At 34.4% G+C, this 14,402-nt stretch overlaps 1 protein-coding gene across 1 annotated transcript in view; it reads left to right on the top strand.

The window, feature by feature from the left end:
• The first annotated feature begins 1,789 nt into the window (after positions 1-1,789).
• lamb4 (laminin, beta 4) overlaps positions 1,790-14,402 on the top strand; it is a 25,490-nt gene continuing 12,877 nt past the window's right edge. Inside the window, exons 1-17 of the mRNA XM_041257584.1 lie at positions 1,790-1,854; positions 3,969-4,018; positions 5,310-5,467; positions 6,920-7,055; positions 7,926-7,999; positions 8,256-8,444; positions 8,824-8,887; positions 9,267-9,481; positions 9,650-9,770; positions 9,969-10,136; positions 10,894-11,073; positions 11,321-11,433; positions 11,519-11,598; positions 11,768-11,918; positions 12,012-12,143; positions 13,166-13,354; positions 14,020-14,135. Coding sequence (XP_041113518.1) covers positions 1,799-1,854; positions 3,969-4,018; positions 5,310-5,467; positions 6,920-7,055; positions 7,926-7,999; positions 8,256-8,444; positions 8,824-8,887; positions 9,267-9,481; positions 9,650-9,770; positions 9,969-10,136; positions 10,894-11,073; positions 11,321-11,433; positions 11,519-11,598; positions 11,768-11,918; positions 12,012-12,143; positions 13,166-13,354; positions 14,020-14,135 — 2,192 coding nt within the window. The 5' untranslated portion in view covers positions 1,790-1,798. The remainder of the gene's footprint in view (positions 1,855-3,968; positions 4,019-5,309; positions 5,468-6,919; positions 7,056-7,925; positions 8,000-8,255; positions 8,445-8,823; positions 8,888-9,266; positions 9,482-9,649; positions 9,771-9,968; positions 10,137-10,893; positions 11,074-11,320; positions 11,434-11,518; positions 11,599-11,767; positions 11,919-12,011; positions 12,144-13,165; positions 13,355-14,019; positions 14,136-14,402) is intronic.

Consider the following 14,402-nt stretch of genomic DNA (forward strand, 5'->3'; position numbering starts at 1 on the left):
TACACCCAAAGGATTGGGTTAGATTGGGGGTAAGGCAGTATTGGCACATGGCTCTTAGGAAAGTCTCAAATAGGGCTTAGCGATTTCAAACCAAAAACGTTATGTGACTTCAACAGCATAGTATGTACTAAGCTTCAAGAAAAGTAGACAGGGAATACTACTTTAAACTGAAGTCAAATTATCCATATTTATTAAACAAATGAATGAGAAAGTCATGAAAAATTTAATGAAATAGCTTAAAGGACCAGATTCATGTTTTTTCTCATAATGTGGTGCAATGGCAAATTATCGTGGTGCTAATATTGTATGTCTGGACATTTTTGTAGGTATTTGTCTGCCATCTGAAAAATCTAGGGCTGTCTAACATCTAGTTTGATTTGAGCCCACACTGTGAGAGAGTTTGGTGGGGATCAATGATGGTCATGTGCTGCCATTCCCAAAAATGTATTAATATGACACTGAAGCGCCATGAGCACTGATACCTGTCATTTCAGGTGTAAGACCATAGTTACAACACTGATGCTCAGTATCATGAAGCACTAGATGACACAGAGAAAGGTACAAAGTCTTGAAGGAACATTTGTCAGTTGCTAATTTTAAAAAGTATTGTCAAACCAACACAAAACAACATTTCAATCTTTTATTTAATAGATATAACACCCTTTGTAAAAATTGAATTTTCCTCAGTTGATACAAGTTACTCTGTTGCTTTGCCTGTGATATGTTTGTTATACCATCTTTGCTCATTTAAATTATAATTTACACTAGAAAGAAAGGCTGTCGCATAACAGTTTGAACCAATGCATGTTTTACAGTGAGCTTCATTAGTCACACTGAGTTCAATTAAGAAAACATTAAAGACGCAGGCCCAGGCAGGTTTAATTAAGCTGCCAGTGAAGCCTGGAATGTCTCTAACTGCAATGGATGTCAAAGACCAAAATTATTCATTGAATAGAGTTATTTCAAATGTGCCTGTAGCTTGGAAAAAACTTACATTACAACAACACATATAGAACAATTTCTTCTTTCCTTCAAAAAGTGTACACCTTTAAACGTGATGTGTTCCAACCACAATCCCACTGGTAGTAGTACTTGCTAAGATTTGATATGCATGTAAATATGCTCAACCTGTATCGATCAACTCTGCTTAACAATAGTACTATCATGATTGCTGTTAAACTTTTCATCTAGTTTATTTCCATAACTTCTCCAGCTTCATCACTAAAGCCCATTTTAAAAGGCAGATATTTTGTTTTTAAATGACCACCAGTTTGGAAGCTGCCAATGTGTAATGGATCAGTACACCCTAAATGAAAGCCTAATAAATCAGTGAAGAATGAAAGATCTTTAACACAAGAGAAGCAGGGCAGATACAATGCTGCAGTCATTAATAAGAGATAAAAAAAATAGTGCTGCAGAACCTTTAATGGGTATACTATATACTGTATGATACAAACCCACTCATTTCCAAAATTACCAAAACATAATAACATTTTGAAGTTCAACAACACTGGTAGAAGCAGAGCAGTGACAATGAGAGGTACACAACAGCTCAGTGTCACCTTTACTTTTGTAAATGTGAATAATGATACAAGGCATCTTAAATCTGTTCAGGAGACAGATACAATATAGTCCCCTAGATACACTAAGATATATGTGTTGCATTCAAATAGCAAATATCAATTCATAAATCACATCTATAGTTGTCAGGTTTGCAAGAAACCTCATCTTTGACACCCTGCAGCCTAAGGGGAAACATTTCTTTTTTTATTTCAGAGTAGCTCAGGTGTGTCTTTACATGCTGAAGCTATTTTTGCAGGGATTCATAGCCTTACAAAGCACTGCCAAGAGCAGGTAAGTTTCTTTACTATTTCTTTTAACAGAAAAGGCATTTTTACAAATATCATGAGCTTTAATGTATATATTTTTATCAAAATGTTTAAAGTATATGCTCTCTTTATTGCATGTGGATTGTTTGAATTTGCAGTTAGATAAATGCTTGGAAGATCTTTAGAAAATGTGTTCAACTTTAATACCTGGGCATAGACAGAAGAACACTCATTCATAATTGATTTTTCCTAAAAAAAAAATTAAAAAAAAATAATTTATGGAATGCATAACCATTCTATTGCAGTTCTATTGTAATTTACAATTTAATTTCACTAATGTAATCTTAGTGCACATTTTAGAAACCTAGGAAAGCCCTTCCGACAGACCAGACTTTTCCACCAGACCAGACACTCTTGGCTTATTCTAAAACAAATGCAATAGCACAGTTGCAGTTCATTGTAGAATGAAGTTCCTTTTTAATTCATATAAAGTAAACATCAATTTGTAAACCGTGCCACACACACAAAAAAAAGAATGAATCCATGCTCTTGATTGATTTCATTTCATTTTCTTATCTTAATCAGGAAATATTTTTGTAAGGAAAAGATCTTTGGTGATTGCTTTTTTGCTATTTGTGTGGGCCTGTCTCGCATTACCTGTGCGAACCTGCAGCAACCAGGCCCTGCTTGTCAAGCTTGTTAAATTTATGTCCAGAATTTGTGGAATGTTTTATGTTGTTTTAAGGTTTTTTGGTCTACAGAAGTACTAGAGCTGTTCTCAGATTCAGTACAGTAAATCTCTACAGAATGAATGTGTGTCTTTCTGCACATCATATAAAGGATTACAGTTATAGTATGTTGCATGTGGGTTTCCATTTCATGTCTTTAGGGTTTTTAGGATACAATTTCAAGCAGTAGTGGATATAGAAACTACTGTAGGTCCACTATTCAAAAGTGTACACCATACATTCTAGTTTTTTTCAGCAGTAAAAATCTTTTTGATTTAGACCACATTTGTTCATATCACATGTACAACTGCTCTGCACTCTGTACATTTCAATACAAAAGAGCATTTTATCCACAACTAATGTTGTTTAAATATTTTTCACAAGAATTTTGAATATGCCCTTAAATTAGGATTAGCATAAAGTGAAAGTGTAGGATTCTTATTGTCCCGGCAATTCCTCTCCAAGGCAGTTTCTGTAGTGTGCTATTACATTCTCAAGGCTGTTAGGGCCTTTCTGAGGCTAAAATTAATAGCAAATTATGGTGGCTGTAATGAACATGCTGGCCACAATTTATGAAGATGTTACTGTCCATACTTCTCATACCATTTTATAACAATATGGTGAACATACATACAATAGGACTCATTGTCTTCATACACGATTAGACAAAGAGCTTGACCCTGTGTGCTTCTGGCCACTTGAACCTGGAAAACAGTGATGGGGTCAAAAGGGATGTTTAAAACAGCTGTATTTTGAGATGCTGTGTACAAATGACAATTGGAGGTAGTGAAATTCGTAATGTGTGGGCAGGTCTGGGTGTGTCCAAATTATTCAGTGAAAGTTTACTGGGTGTTTTATTTTGAGACGCTGTTTATGTGTTGAAATGCTGTGGCAGGGTAAAAGCCCTGCCGGAGTAAAACATACGTGTGTGTGTATGTGTGTGTGCGTGTGTATGTGATATTGGGATAGCAGGGAGGGTTTAAATCCCTCCCTGCCAGAAATCATGTGGGAACGTGGCTGGAGCCGTAAATTGAATAAATGATGATTAATTAGACTCCAGTCACGGGTGCATAAAAAGGGTGAATCGGGAGTGTTAATGTTAGAGTTGAATGTGAATTGAGTGTGAGGTGAGGTTAATGTATGCTAGTTGGTATTAGTTGGTGTTTATGAGAGAGGAGATATGTAGTGTTGGGAAATGTATGATAGAATGAATGTCTAGAGTTTTGTTATATGTTTCACCCGTTTATTTTGGCCACTGCACCTATTTGATTTGTTTGGTATTTGTCATTTGTCCTGTGTTTTTTTGTACATAAACGTGTGCATTCATGCTTCACTACAGCTTTTTGTCTCTCCCGAATATGTTTTACTCAGATGTTGTTTGCTAAAAGAAAATGTCTTTTCTCTTTTGTAGCGATATCTTTTTCTTCAGCAATATTCGAGAGATGCAGCTGCTCATTACCTGTAAGTATACAATTCCCAAAACAACATGTTCTGTTTTTCTTTTTCCATACTGTCGAAATCACTAGAAGGCCATTTTGTTTGAAAAATAAGAAAATAAATCTTGGTAGGTGAAATGTTATGTGTAATCTATAAATAAGTATATAAAAAGGGTTAGGTTTCCACTCCTATTCACTTCCCACAAAGGAAACCAATTTTTGATCCAGCGGGAGCTTTCCGGCACCCATGATTCTGCTTCGATCAGACCCTTTCTGAACTAGGGTCTCTTAGGTTTTATACATTCTTATTGGCTCTGCAGTCCATATGACACCTCCTCCTGAGGGTGTTTCCTGTGTTCAGCCTCCGCTTTTCTCTACTGGCTGGCCTGACTGCTGCAAACAAGAATATATCATCTACTGTTCCTGGAACCACCTAAAATACTGGACTTGTGGAAACACCTACTACAAAAACCAATAGGGCTTGTCTAGGAAGATGCTGGATTTGTATGATCAACTCAGTGGTAGAATACCAATGAACTGATAAATATGTTTGTTAGTATACATTATTTATTGGTTATTTTTTACTATCTTAACAGTATTTGTGTGTTTGTGTGTTTAATGTTTATATAAGACTAGTTTACTAGTGTATTGTAGTATTTCTACATGTTAGGAATGCATGTTTTATAGTTCAATACTTAAATCCGTAATTTGAGAAAGATATGAAACAGGATTTTCTGTTTTCTGATATTTAAATATTATGTTTAAACAAGTGTGGATATGGTTCTTCTAAGTAAACCCTCATTCACTACAGGAGAATTGGAACTATAAAATCCTTGTTTGTAAAAAATGTCGGGACAGTATTTAAACCTAACCAAGAATTAAGAAGAGATTTAGTTTTATAAAACATATTATACTGTCATAACACAGGTTCCCTGCAATTGCAGTGGCTGAGAGCTGCACAAAGCCATTCTCATGTTCTTTTTATTAATGTTTAAAGCCAGTGAGTAATTACAATTCGTGTCCTGTCGGCTGCTTTGTTGTTGGTTTGTGTTGTTCTATTCCGAATCTGCAAGTTAGCCAAGTTAGTGAACTATTCAAAGACACAAGCTTAAACAAGGCCCAGCTTGACTAGCAGAAAAGAAATATAAAATATGTAAAATATGCACTTATTTATTTCATAATAGAATCAAATAAACATTACTGTTAGTAGTTAATGTGGAGCACCAAAACCAAATTGTAAAGTATTAATAAATGATACTGTTTTGTGTTATTCTAATCCAGCCCAGAATATTAACATGGGTATTGTGCATTTCTAGTACTGGCTGCTGTTGTCTATGCTCAAGATGAATGTATCAGGAACTCGTGTCATCCACAACTTGGAGATCTGCTGATAGGCCGCAGCTCTCAGCTTTCAGCAACTTCAACCTGTGGTTTGAATGGACCTCAGAAGTACTGCATCTTGGGATACCTCGAGGTCTGTACAGTATGAACAGTAAGGCAATACATTCAGAAATGAAAAAAATACCAGTTTGGAGTGATTATCATATTACGCAACACTGTTGCATGGAAGTGATGTAATGCAATAGAAATCTGTATCAGAAACAGAAACAACTCAGTGACAAGCATTCTGCAATCTAGAGTTCTTATATAATAAAAAGGGATCATTAGAAACATTGTAAGATATTTTTCAAGATTATAATTGTGCATTAACTTTCATCAAGATATGGATACAGATGGAACCTCTGTTTTTATCAGTGCTTGAACACTTCACAATGCAATTATCTATTCACCCTGAAATGACTTGTGCAAAAGGATTTCTTTCTAAGTGTCCTTGTTCATACCAGCTGCTCCCTACATACTAACGGGAGGCTCTTTCATGTACACATCAATGTATCAATAATAACTACAAAGATTAACACCTTGTGGAATCAGCATTTATTTTACCGGGAGGATGAGTGAAGCCAGACATTCAGCGTCTCCCAGCCCTGTAGACATTGCTAAGAGGTTGGGGAACATATCTATACTTCTAGGGCAGTGAATACTCCTCCACCATTGGCATGTGCTTTGAGTCAAATGCACAAATGCATTTTCAAATGACAGGATGCATATTTAGATTTTACCCCCAGGTTTTATTGTACAGATGCACACAGAACATGTTCAGATCTGCAGCCAGAGGAGGAATGGATAGAGCAGAATTCCACCCAGACAGCATTCCAACTGGGTTAAATGCTGACAGAAGTTCTAAAGAAGAGTACAGCCAATTTATATGACATTACCATATGAGAAATAACTTAAGCTCTTTATCTTCCTTTCCAATCTTACTTATTGAGCTCGGTCAAGTACACAAAAGGATACCTCCAAAACAAATCTAATCAACGTTGACCCATTAAGTGCCATTACCCTTCTTTGAGAACAGGTTACTTTCACATTTTTTGGAACATTTTTAACTGGTATCTTCCTGTTATTTAAATGTTCTCTTTAACTATATTGTTATTTTAACTTACTCAAATTTTGTTAACCGCAAAAGTTAAGTCTAAAAGTAATGTATCAAATTACACAAATACGGCCTGTGTTCAGATTTTTTTAAAAGGAAGTGTATTTGGTACTTAATGGGTTAAGACACAAGAACACAAATTAAAACTGATTAATTCAAAGTTCTGAAATTCACCTGAGAATAATTAATTAAATAGATTAAATTCATTTTGTATAAATTATTATTTCTGTAGACCCATATAATAGCACAGCTAGACATGAATTGCTGTGCTTTGGGTTTGTTTTTAATAAAAGTGTATCCATTGAGATATTTACAGTCTGTGTATTTAATTTATATAAAATGTTGGTAGGAGAATGTCTGTTTATTTACTTTAACTTAAACATTGAAATTACAATATCTAAATTTTAATTTCATATTTGTTTTGTTCCACAGAATGAACAGAAATGCTTCACTTGTGACTCTAGTTACCCTTATAATCGCTATAACAACCCTTCTAGTCATCAAATAGAGAACATCATCACAACTTTTGAGCCTGATCGAAAATTAAAATGGTGGCAATCGGAAAATGGTACTCTTTTTGTTGTTGTATATTTTCCATTTAATTTGAATAGTTTTAAAATGCATTTCTAGAACTGTGGAAGCAACTTAGATATCTTTTTTTTTCATTCCTTAAATATTAGAAGCATAAATTGTGCAAGATTAAATTTATACCAAACTATAGACTCTATTTGCAAACCAATGAATCTGCTTTGATGGAAATAAATAGTTTGGCAGTCATTAAACTGTCCTAGATTATTTTTGATTGTTTTAATAATTAGTATTGAAGTTAAATTCATGCAACCAATCTAAAAAGACCAAATAAAAAAAAAAAACCTCTAAAGTCAAAGCTATAAAATGGGCCCTGTAGTTTTTTTAAACAGATGGATATGTTCTGATAAACCTGTAGTGTTGTTAGAAGGCAGTACCACTTTGTTTTCAGTATGAACAGACCAGTAAGTGTCCACATATCTAGATGGTATTTCTAGGCATTTATCTGTGTTCAGACTTTCACACTATTTTTAAGGCATTAGTTGAAATGTCTGTCAACTGAGGGGGTGGTTTGATCAACCTTTAACCCACATGGGTTATTTATGTCATTACACGAAGAATACTCTTAGGCAGAGAAAAATAAAAGTGGAATACAAGAAAGGACGAGGAAGTGCATTCACCACTTATTTTAAAAAGTAAACCTGAGATTATTCCTCAGTGCTGTAAATAAAAAACAAATCCATCCATATCTGTGCACTGTATAGGTTTACCATGAAATCAACCCTTTAGTTTCGTATGCGTTTTACCTTTCACCCAAAGTTTTGTTGACAGCAAGTTTTAAAGCATTTTAAAAGTATTTATTTTGTACCATTTTTATTTCACTGAGAAATTTCTAAAATTTATTTTGCAGGTGTTGATCGTGTCAGTATTCAACTAGATTTGGAAGCACTTTTTCAATTCAGCCATCTTGTTCTGACATTTAAGGTAAAGGGTTCCTCTTTTAGCATTACATAATAGCATCAAACAAACCAATAACTACATGTTATACATGGGACATAATTCTACCAGCAGCATTCAAGTTTCTCATCTCAAGTACTGATAAGTGACATATGTGGTTTTACATGATGTGCCTAGAACACAAAGCTAACATACTTGTATTATATTCTTTGTTTAAAGCCTGTGGGTAGAATTTAATGTTAAAATGATATATATACTGTTTATTTTCCCTTCCACAAAACAGACCTTTCGCCCTGCTGAAATGCTAATTGAAAGATCCAGAGATAATGGTCGGACGTGGAAGGTGTTCCGATATTTTTCTCAGGATTGCAAATCATCTTTCCCCTCTATTCCAACTGGCCCAGCACAAAGGATTGAAGATGTCATTTGCGATTCCAAATACTCTGGCACAGAGCCGTCCACTGATGGAGAGGTATGCTTAGCCAAAGTGACTTTGTTATATTGCTGTAATGTAGTTGAAAAATGATTGAAAGATTTGGAAACCAGTCTGGCAAAAGAATATCTTCATTAGGAAAAAGCTGGTCTAAAAGTGTAATACTATATGCTGCTTTCAGTTTTCTTTCACTTTATTGGCAATTGTTTCAGTCGATCATGTCTGATGCCAATACATATAACCTTGGGTCACTCTGCCCAGAGAACTAGATAAACAGATTAATAAAGATAAAAGTAGTAACAACCTCTTTGAGCTAAACGTCATAATTAATTGTACAAATTATTGTTTACTAGAGGTAAAACAGTAACAGACCAAATCAATGGCTATTTTAACAAGCAACGGTATATTTACTTTACAGGTTGTTTTAAAAGCATTGGATCCTAACTTTCAAATAGAGAATCCTTATAATCCACATATACAAGGTTGGTATCATTTTGGGATTTTTCCTATTATTTATCCTTTTTTTCTGGTATAAGAGTGATTTCAAAGTTTAAGGCTACACATACCATACTTTCAAAGTAAAGTATTTTCTTTTTTTAAATATACAGTACAACAAAAAATATTTAAAGGAACAAGGTACTGTTTAAGGAGTGTTAAGAGTCCCAATTATATACCAAAAAAAAAAAGTAGGTCTGTGAGGTAATTCTAAATCTATTTACTATTGATCAACGCTTCACTTATCTGTTTGCTTATTAACAGGAGGTTGTAAAGAGAAATACAACTATAATATTGAAACCGTACTCTGTATTGAACATTTTAACGTTGCATTTTAATGGTAACCATTTGTTTTATTCACTTCAGAGCTCATAACTATGACAAACCTTCGAGTAAACTTCACCAGACTCCTGACACTGGGAGACACTTTACTATTAAGGCGGAAGAGGAATCCTCAGGAGAAGTATTACTATGCTCTCTATGAAATGGTTGTCCGCGGGAGCTGCTTCTGTAATGGCCATGCCAGTCAGTGTATGCCAGTGGACAATGCAAGAGGAGATGTATTTAGAGAACAAAGAATGGTAAGGGATATACTATAAGGGATATAGTTTTACATTGAAGTAGCGAAGGCTAACAGGCCTAGTCATAACAAGTTCATAGTGCATGCACATGATCTGTTTAGACAGGTTTTTCATTTATCTAAGAGCAACATTTAAATCTTACCCTGCAATCTAACTTATTTCTTGCAGATCCATGGAAGATGTGTCTGCCAGCACAACACTGATGGTTTGAACTGTGAGAGATGCAAAGACTTTTACAATGATGTCCCCTGGAGGCCAGCCGAGAAATCAAGCATAAATGGCTGTAAAAGTAATGGGATTAATTTTATTAATTCTAGTGGACTACTCAACTGTAGACCATTTACAATATAATTCATTATTTGTTTTCTCTCATTTAATTGCTATGATACAAAAAAGTGTATTGCGGAATAAATAAATACCTACTAATAAATTGCATTATAAAATAATAAAAAGAAAAATAACTAATGAGCAAACTATTGTTTTCCAGAATGCAACTGCAATGGACATTCAGAGAGCTGCCATTTTGACATGGCAGTGTATTTAACTAGTGGTGGAGTCAGTGGAGGTGTTTGTGAGAATTGCCAACACAATAGAATGGGACCAAGATGTGAGCAGTGCAGACCGTTCTTTTATGAAGATTCTTCTGCATGTATCCGTAAGTTTGCTAATGTTGAAGAAAAAGTAATTGAAGCATGGAAAAAAATCTCTAATTTGCCTATTGTCTATATATTATACACGGTATACATATATATATATATATATATATATATATATATATATATATATATATTTATTTTTTTTTTTTTTTACAAAGGTAAAAATTTTACGTAATGTGTGTGGAGGTTTAATACACAAGAAGTTTCCTTGGAGTGACTTAATCCAAAAACATCTTCGATTATAATAAAATTGTAAATTCGTAGTGTCTGATGTACATGATTTAACACTTTAGAAATTATATAATTAAAGTACGTACTGAAAGATTATATATATATATTATATATATATATATATATATATATATATATATATATTCAAACAGAATGTCTGTACATCGTAGGACACACTTTTGTGAGTTTGTTTAACATATGCAAAGTATTTTAATGCACATTTCTCATTAAATTAAGTCAATAAAGAAAAAAACAAAGCCTATACCTTCTGCTGAGCTTCCTTCTTGGTCTTTTCTTGCAGCAGCAATACAGTACCACCAATGCACTGTAATTGTTATATAGTTAATTCATTTTGTAACTTTATAACCCCACCCTGACATTTCCCCTGGAACGTTTAAGGACTCAAACTATCTCCTGCACCTTCGTGCCAAAGAGCATTGCATTCCCTCTACTTGCTTGTGAGCTATTGCATACTGTGTCTTTTCTGATGTGTTTTACTGTCTCTTTTTCCCTTGATTTAAACAGCCTGTGACTGTGACCCAGAAGGTTCTTTGAATAATGGAATGTGTGAGTCTCACACGGATCCCATATCCAGAACAGTGGCTGGCCGCTGCATATGTAAGAAGAATGTAGAAGGAGTCAGATGTGATCGCTGCAAGACTGGTTTTTTTGGGATAAGCCGAGACGATCCACAGGGTTGCCAATGTACGTATTTCTACTCAATATGGTATAATAATTATTTGTTTTTATACCTAAAATTATTGACATTTTGGTCAAGCTAAGCAACTGATTTATTTACTATATATAATATAATATATAATATATAATACTCAGAAATATGTCTTGCTTTGTGTTCTGCTTGCTACAGAAATTAATTGTTGTAATTCCTAGTTGTTTTTGTTTTCTTTTTGACCTGATGAGAATGTATTTCTGACATGTCAAATCTTTGTAGACTGCAGATGTAACAGGCTGGGAAGTGTTCTAGCTCCATCACCCTGTGACCCAGTTACTGGAGAATGTGTTTGCCAGAGGTTTGCTTTTGGACCCTTATGTGATCAATGTGTGGTAAGCATCTTTATAAATAGAATTATTTTTGTCTTTAATTGTTTGTCTTACTGAAAGCCTTGATGTGTTTTGTTCACTTTTGCAGCAAGGATACTGGGGCCTTGGAAATACAGTATATAGCTGTTCTCTCTGTGACTGTGATATTGGCGGAGCGTATAATGATATGTAAGTCTGTCATGTATGTGCTTGTAAGTGTGTCCTCTTAAATAATAACTTGATATGGGTGTGAGGTATCACAATTATATTAACTTGAATTATTTTTCAAGTTCGAACTTTTAGTGAGCACATGCTTATTTTAAAAAAGGCATTTTTAAAGTAAATTGTTTTTCCTTAGGTGCTCTTTGACTGATGGACAGTGTCAGTGTCTCCCTCACATTACTGGTCGTAGATGCAATGACCCAGCGCCCGGCTACTTCTTTGCTCCATTAGACTACTACATTTATGAAGCTGAGTATGCTGCTCCTTTAGGAAGTGCTGCCTCTTTGGTAAGATAATATATACAATATATAAAAGTAAAAAAAAAAAAAAAAAAATTATACTGGTCCACTAGCTAGCTAATTTTTATTTTCTCTTTCCAGGTCAAGCCAACACCCCTTCCTAAGTGTGAAGCATATTTCCGACAGCGAGGATATGCGTTTAAATTTCGTAATGGTAAATTTGTCTTAACCAAAATAGCTAAACGCAGCATCCGGGAGAAGAAGCAAGCACAGGTAATATTATATACATTGTAATAAATACATTTAATAATGGAAAAATACAAATAACCAAGCAGAGGTTAAAAGGGGATATATGAGAACTGACTGAAACTGAGGCTTTGAGTTTACACTATTACTCTTCCATTTTGACACTCACTTTAATAATAATATTTATAATATTAGGTTTCGTAAGCTTGAATTAAATATGTGATTATAAATATATCTGTGCCTTTAATACAATGTATTTGTAATTCACTGGTAGAGCAAGTTCTAAATCCCAGTGCAGTTACATGTTGTGATTGGGACCGGAAAGATTTTAACACGATTGGAGCACGTAACATATATTATATATATATATTATCGTATATATATATATATATATATTATATATATATATATATATATATATATACACATATATATGTATATATCTATGTGTGTGTGTGTATATACAACACCACAACACACATATATATATATATATATATATAAACATTTCCTGCGTCCTATTATATATATATATATATATATTATATATATATATATAATATTATATATATATATATACATATATAGATATATATATAACTCCATAGGTTTACAGAAGTATTGGAAAATCTAACACTGTACCTAAAAGAAACAAAAAAGGTATAATCTTTTGCACACTTTAAAGTACAGTAGATGTGCTGTCCAGGTATATCCTGTAATTGAAGGATTGTATCAATTTTAATTTCTTTCTCTGCAATATAAAAAAAGGATTCTACTGCAGGTGTACCTGCATGACATACATGGAATCAACATACTTGATTATGAACTTAGAAAAGAAAATCACGGATTGAACAGTTAGATTTACACAGATTTTAGGCTGACCAGACTAACATGCTGGATTCAAGAATTGAATGCCATTCATTTCAATATGGATTTGGTCAGGACCCCAAAATGCTGCTGAATCATGCAGAATGCTGGTTTGTAGAGGGGCTGTATTAGACAGGTTTTACTCTATTTATTTATATATTTGTTTATTTTTAAATTTCTAGCAGAACACAATCCCCCTTGATCCAGGGTCCCAGTTACAGATTATTTTCAGACAGCGCTCCCCTGACAGGCCTGTCACATGGACTGGCCCTGGATTTGTGAGGGTCCAGGATGGAGCGGGGCTGAGATTCACCGTTAATAACATCCCTGCATTCCTGGACTATTCTATTGTCATCCGCTATGAACCTGAGGTAAGAATCTACATCTGTATTTAGATGCAAAGTGCTTAATTGCTGGGAGCTTGGTGTTAAATCTTGAGGGCAAGTCAATAGGTAATCAACTAATCTTGTGAGCCAAATACTTCAAATCCCATATAAGTTACTGTGTATGTTTAAGGACAAATCACCTCCCCTTGACTCAAGTCAAAGTCAGATTGAAAACTACTCTATGTGGAAGGGAAACAATTTTATGGCATGGCTTCAAACAGACTACTGGAAGAGCCCAGTTGATAAGGTTTGATAGAGGCTTTGTGGCTCAACTCTCTTAATAACACAGCCTGTACTGTGATGCTGTTCTTCTCACCCGCACAAAATTGACCTCCACTGAATTTTATTGCCTTTTGTGATTTTATTATGGGGGCCAGTAGAGCAAGCCTGGTGGAAAACAACAGAAGGATTCATATACAATTAAAGAGCGGTGATATTGAAATTGCTGATGTTTAGATTATTAAAATAGGCCCATAGAGTTAGCTAGATTAAAAATTCTTGAAGCACAAATACTGTTTTAAAAAGATAAACGTGACCTGCTTAAAATAACTGGATTTGAATTTAATAGCTTCTCTGCAGTGAAATGCATATAGTTGTTAATAAACTGGGGTTTCTACTGGTAACATATATAGTTGTTTCCCTTGTTGAAGGCTTCAGATGACTGGACAGCAGAGATCAGTGTCACCCCCTTCAGTGTACCTAATGATGGACGTTGCCCAAATCAGGAACCTGAGACTAAAACAGTCACCCTATCAGCTTTGTCAAGGTAAGGAGGTGCTATCACAGAGCCTTATCAATGTACAAGTAAAAATAAGTTATAAATAATGTCATTGTTTTAAATATTGATATAGGATCAAACATTGAATTGTACCTGCCTGAACCAGTATTGTTAAATACCAGAGTGCCATATTACAAAACATACATTCTGTAGCCATTACTAAAATAACGGTGGAGGATGAACCCTCAACGGTGGAAGGGCAAGGTGAACATTTTAAAAAAAGCACACATTTTTATTTCCGGCGTACATTTTTTT

Source organism: Polyodon spathula, chromosome 8 (assembly GCF_017654505.1).
Source record: "Polyodon spathula isolate WHYD16114869_AA chromosome 8, ASM1765450v1, whole genome shotgun sequence".
Lineage (NCBI taxonomy): Eukaryota > Metazoa > Chordata > Actinopteri > Acipenseriformes > Polyodontidae > Polyodon > Polyodon spathula.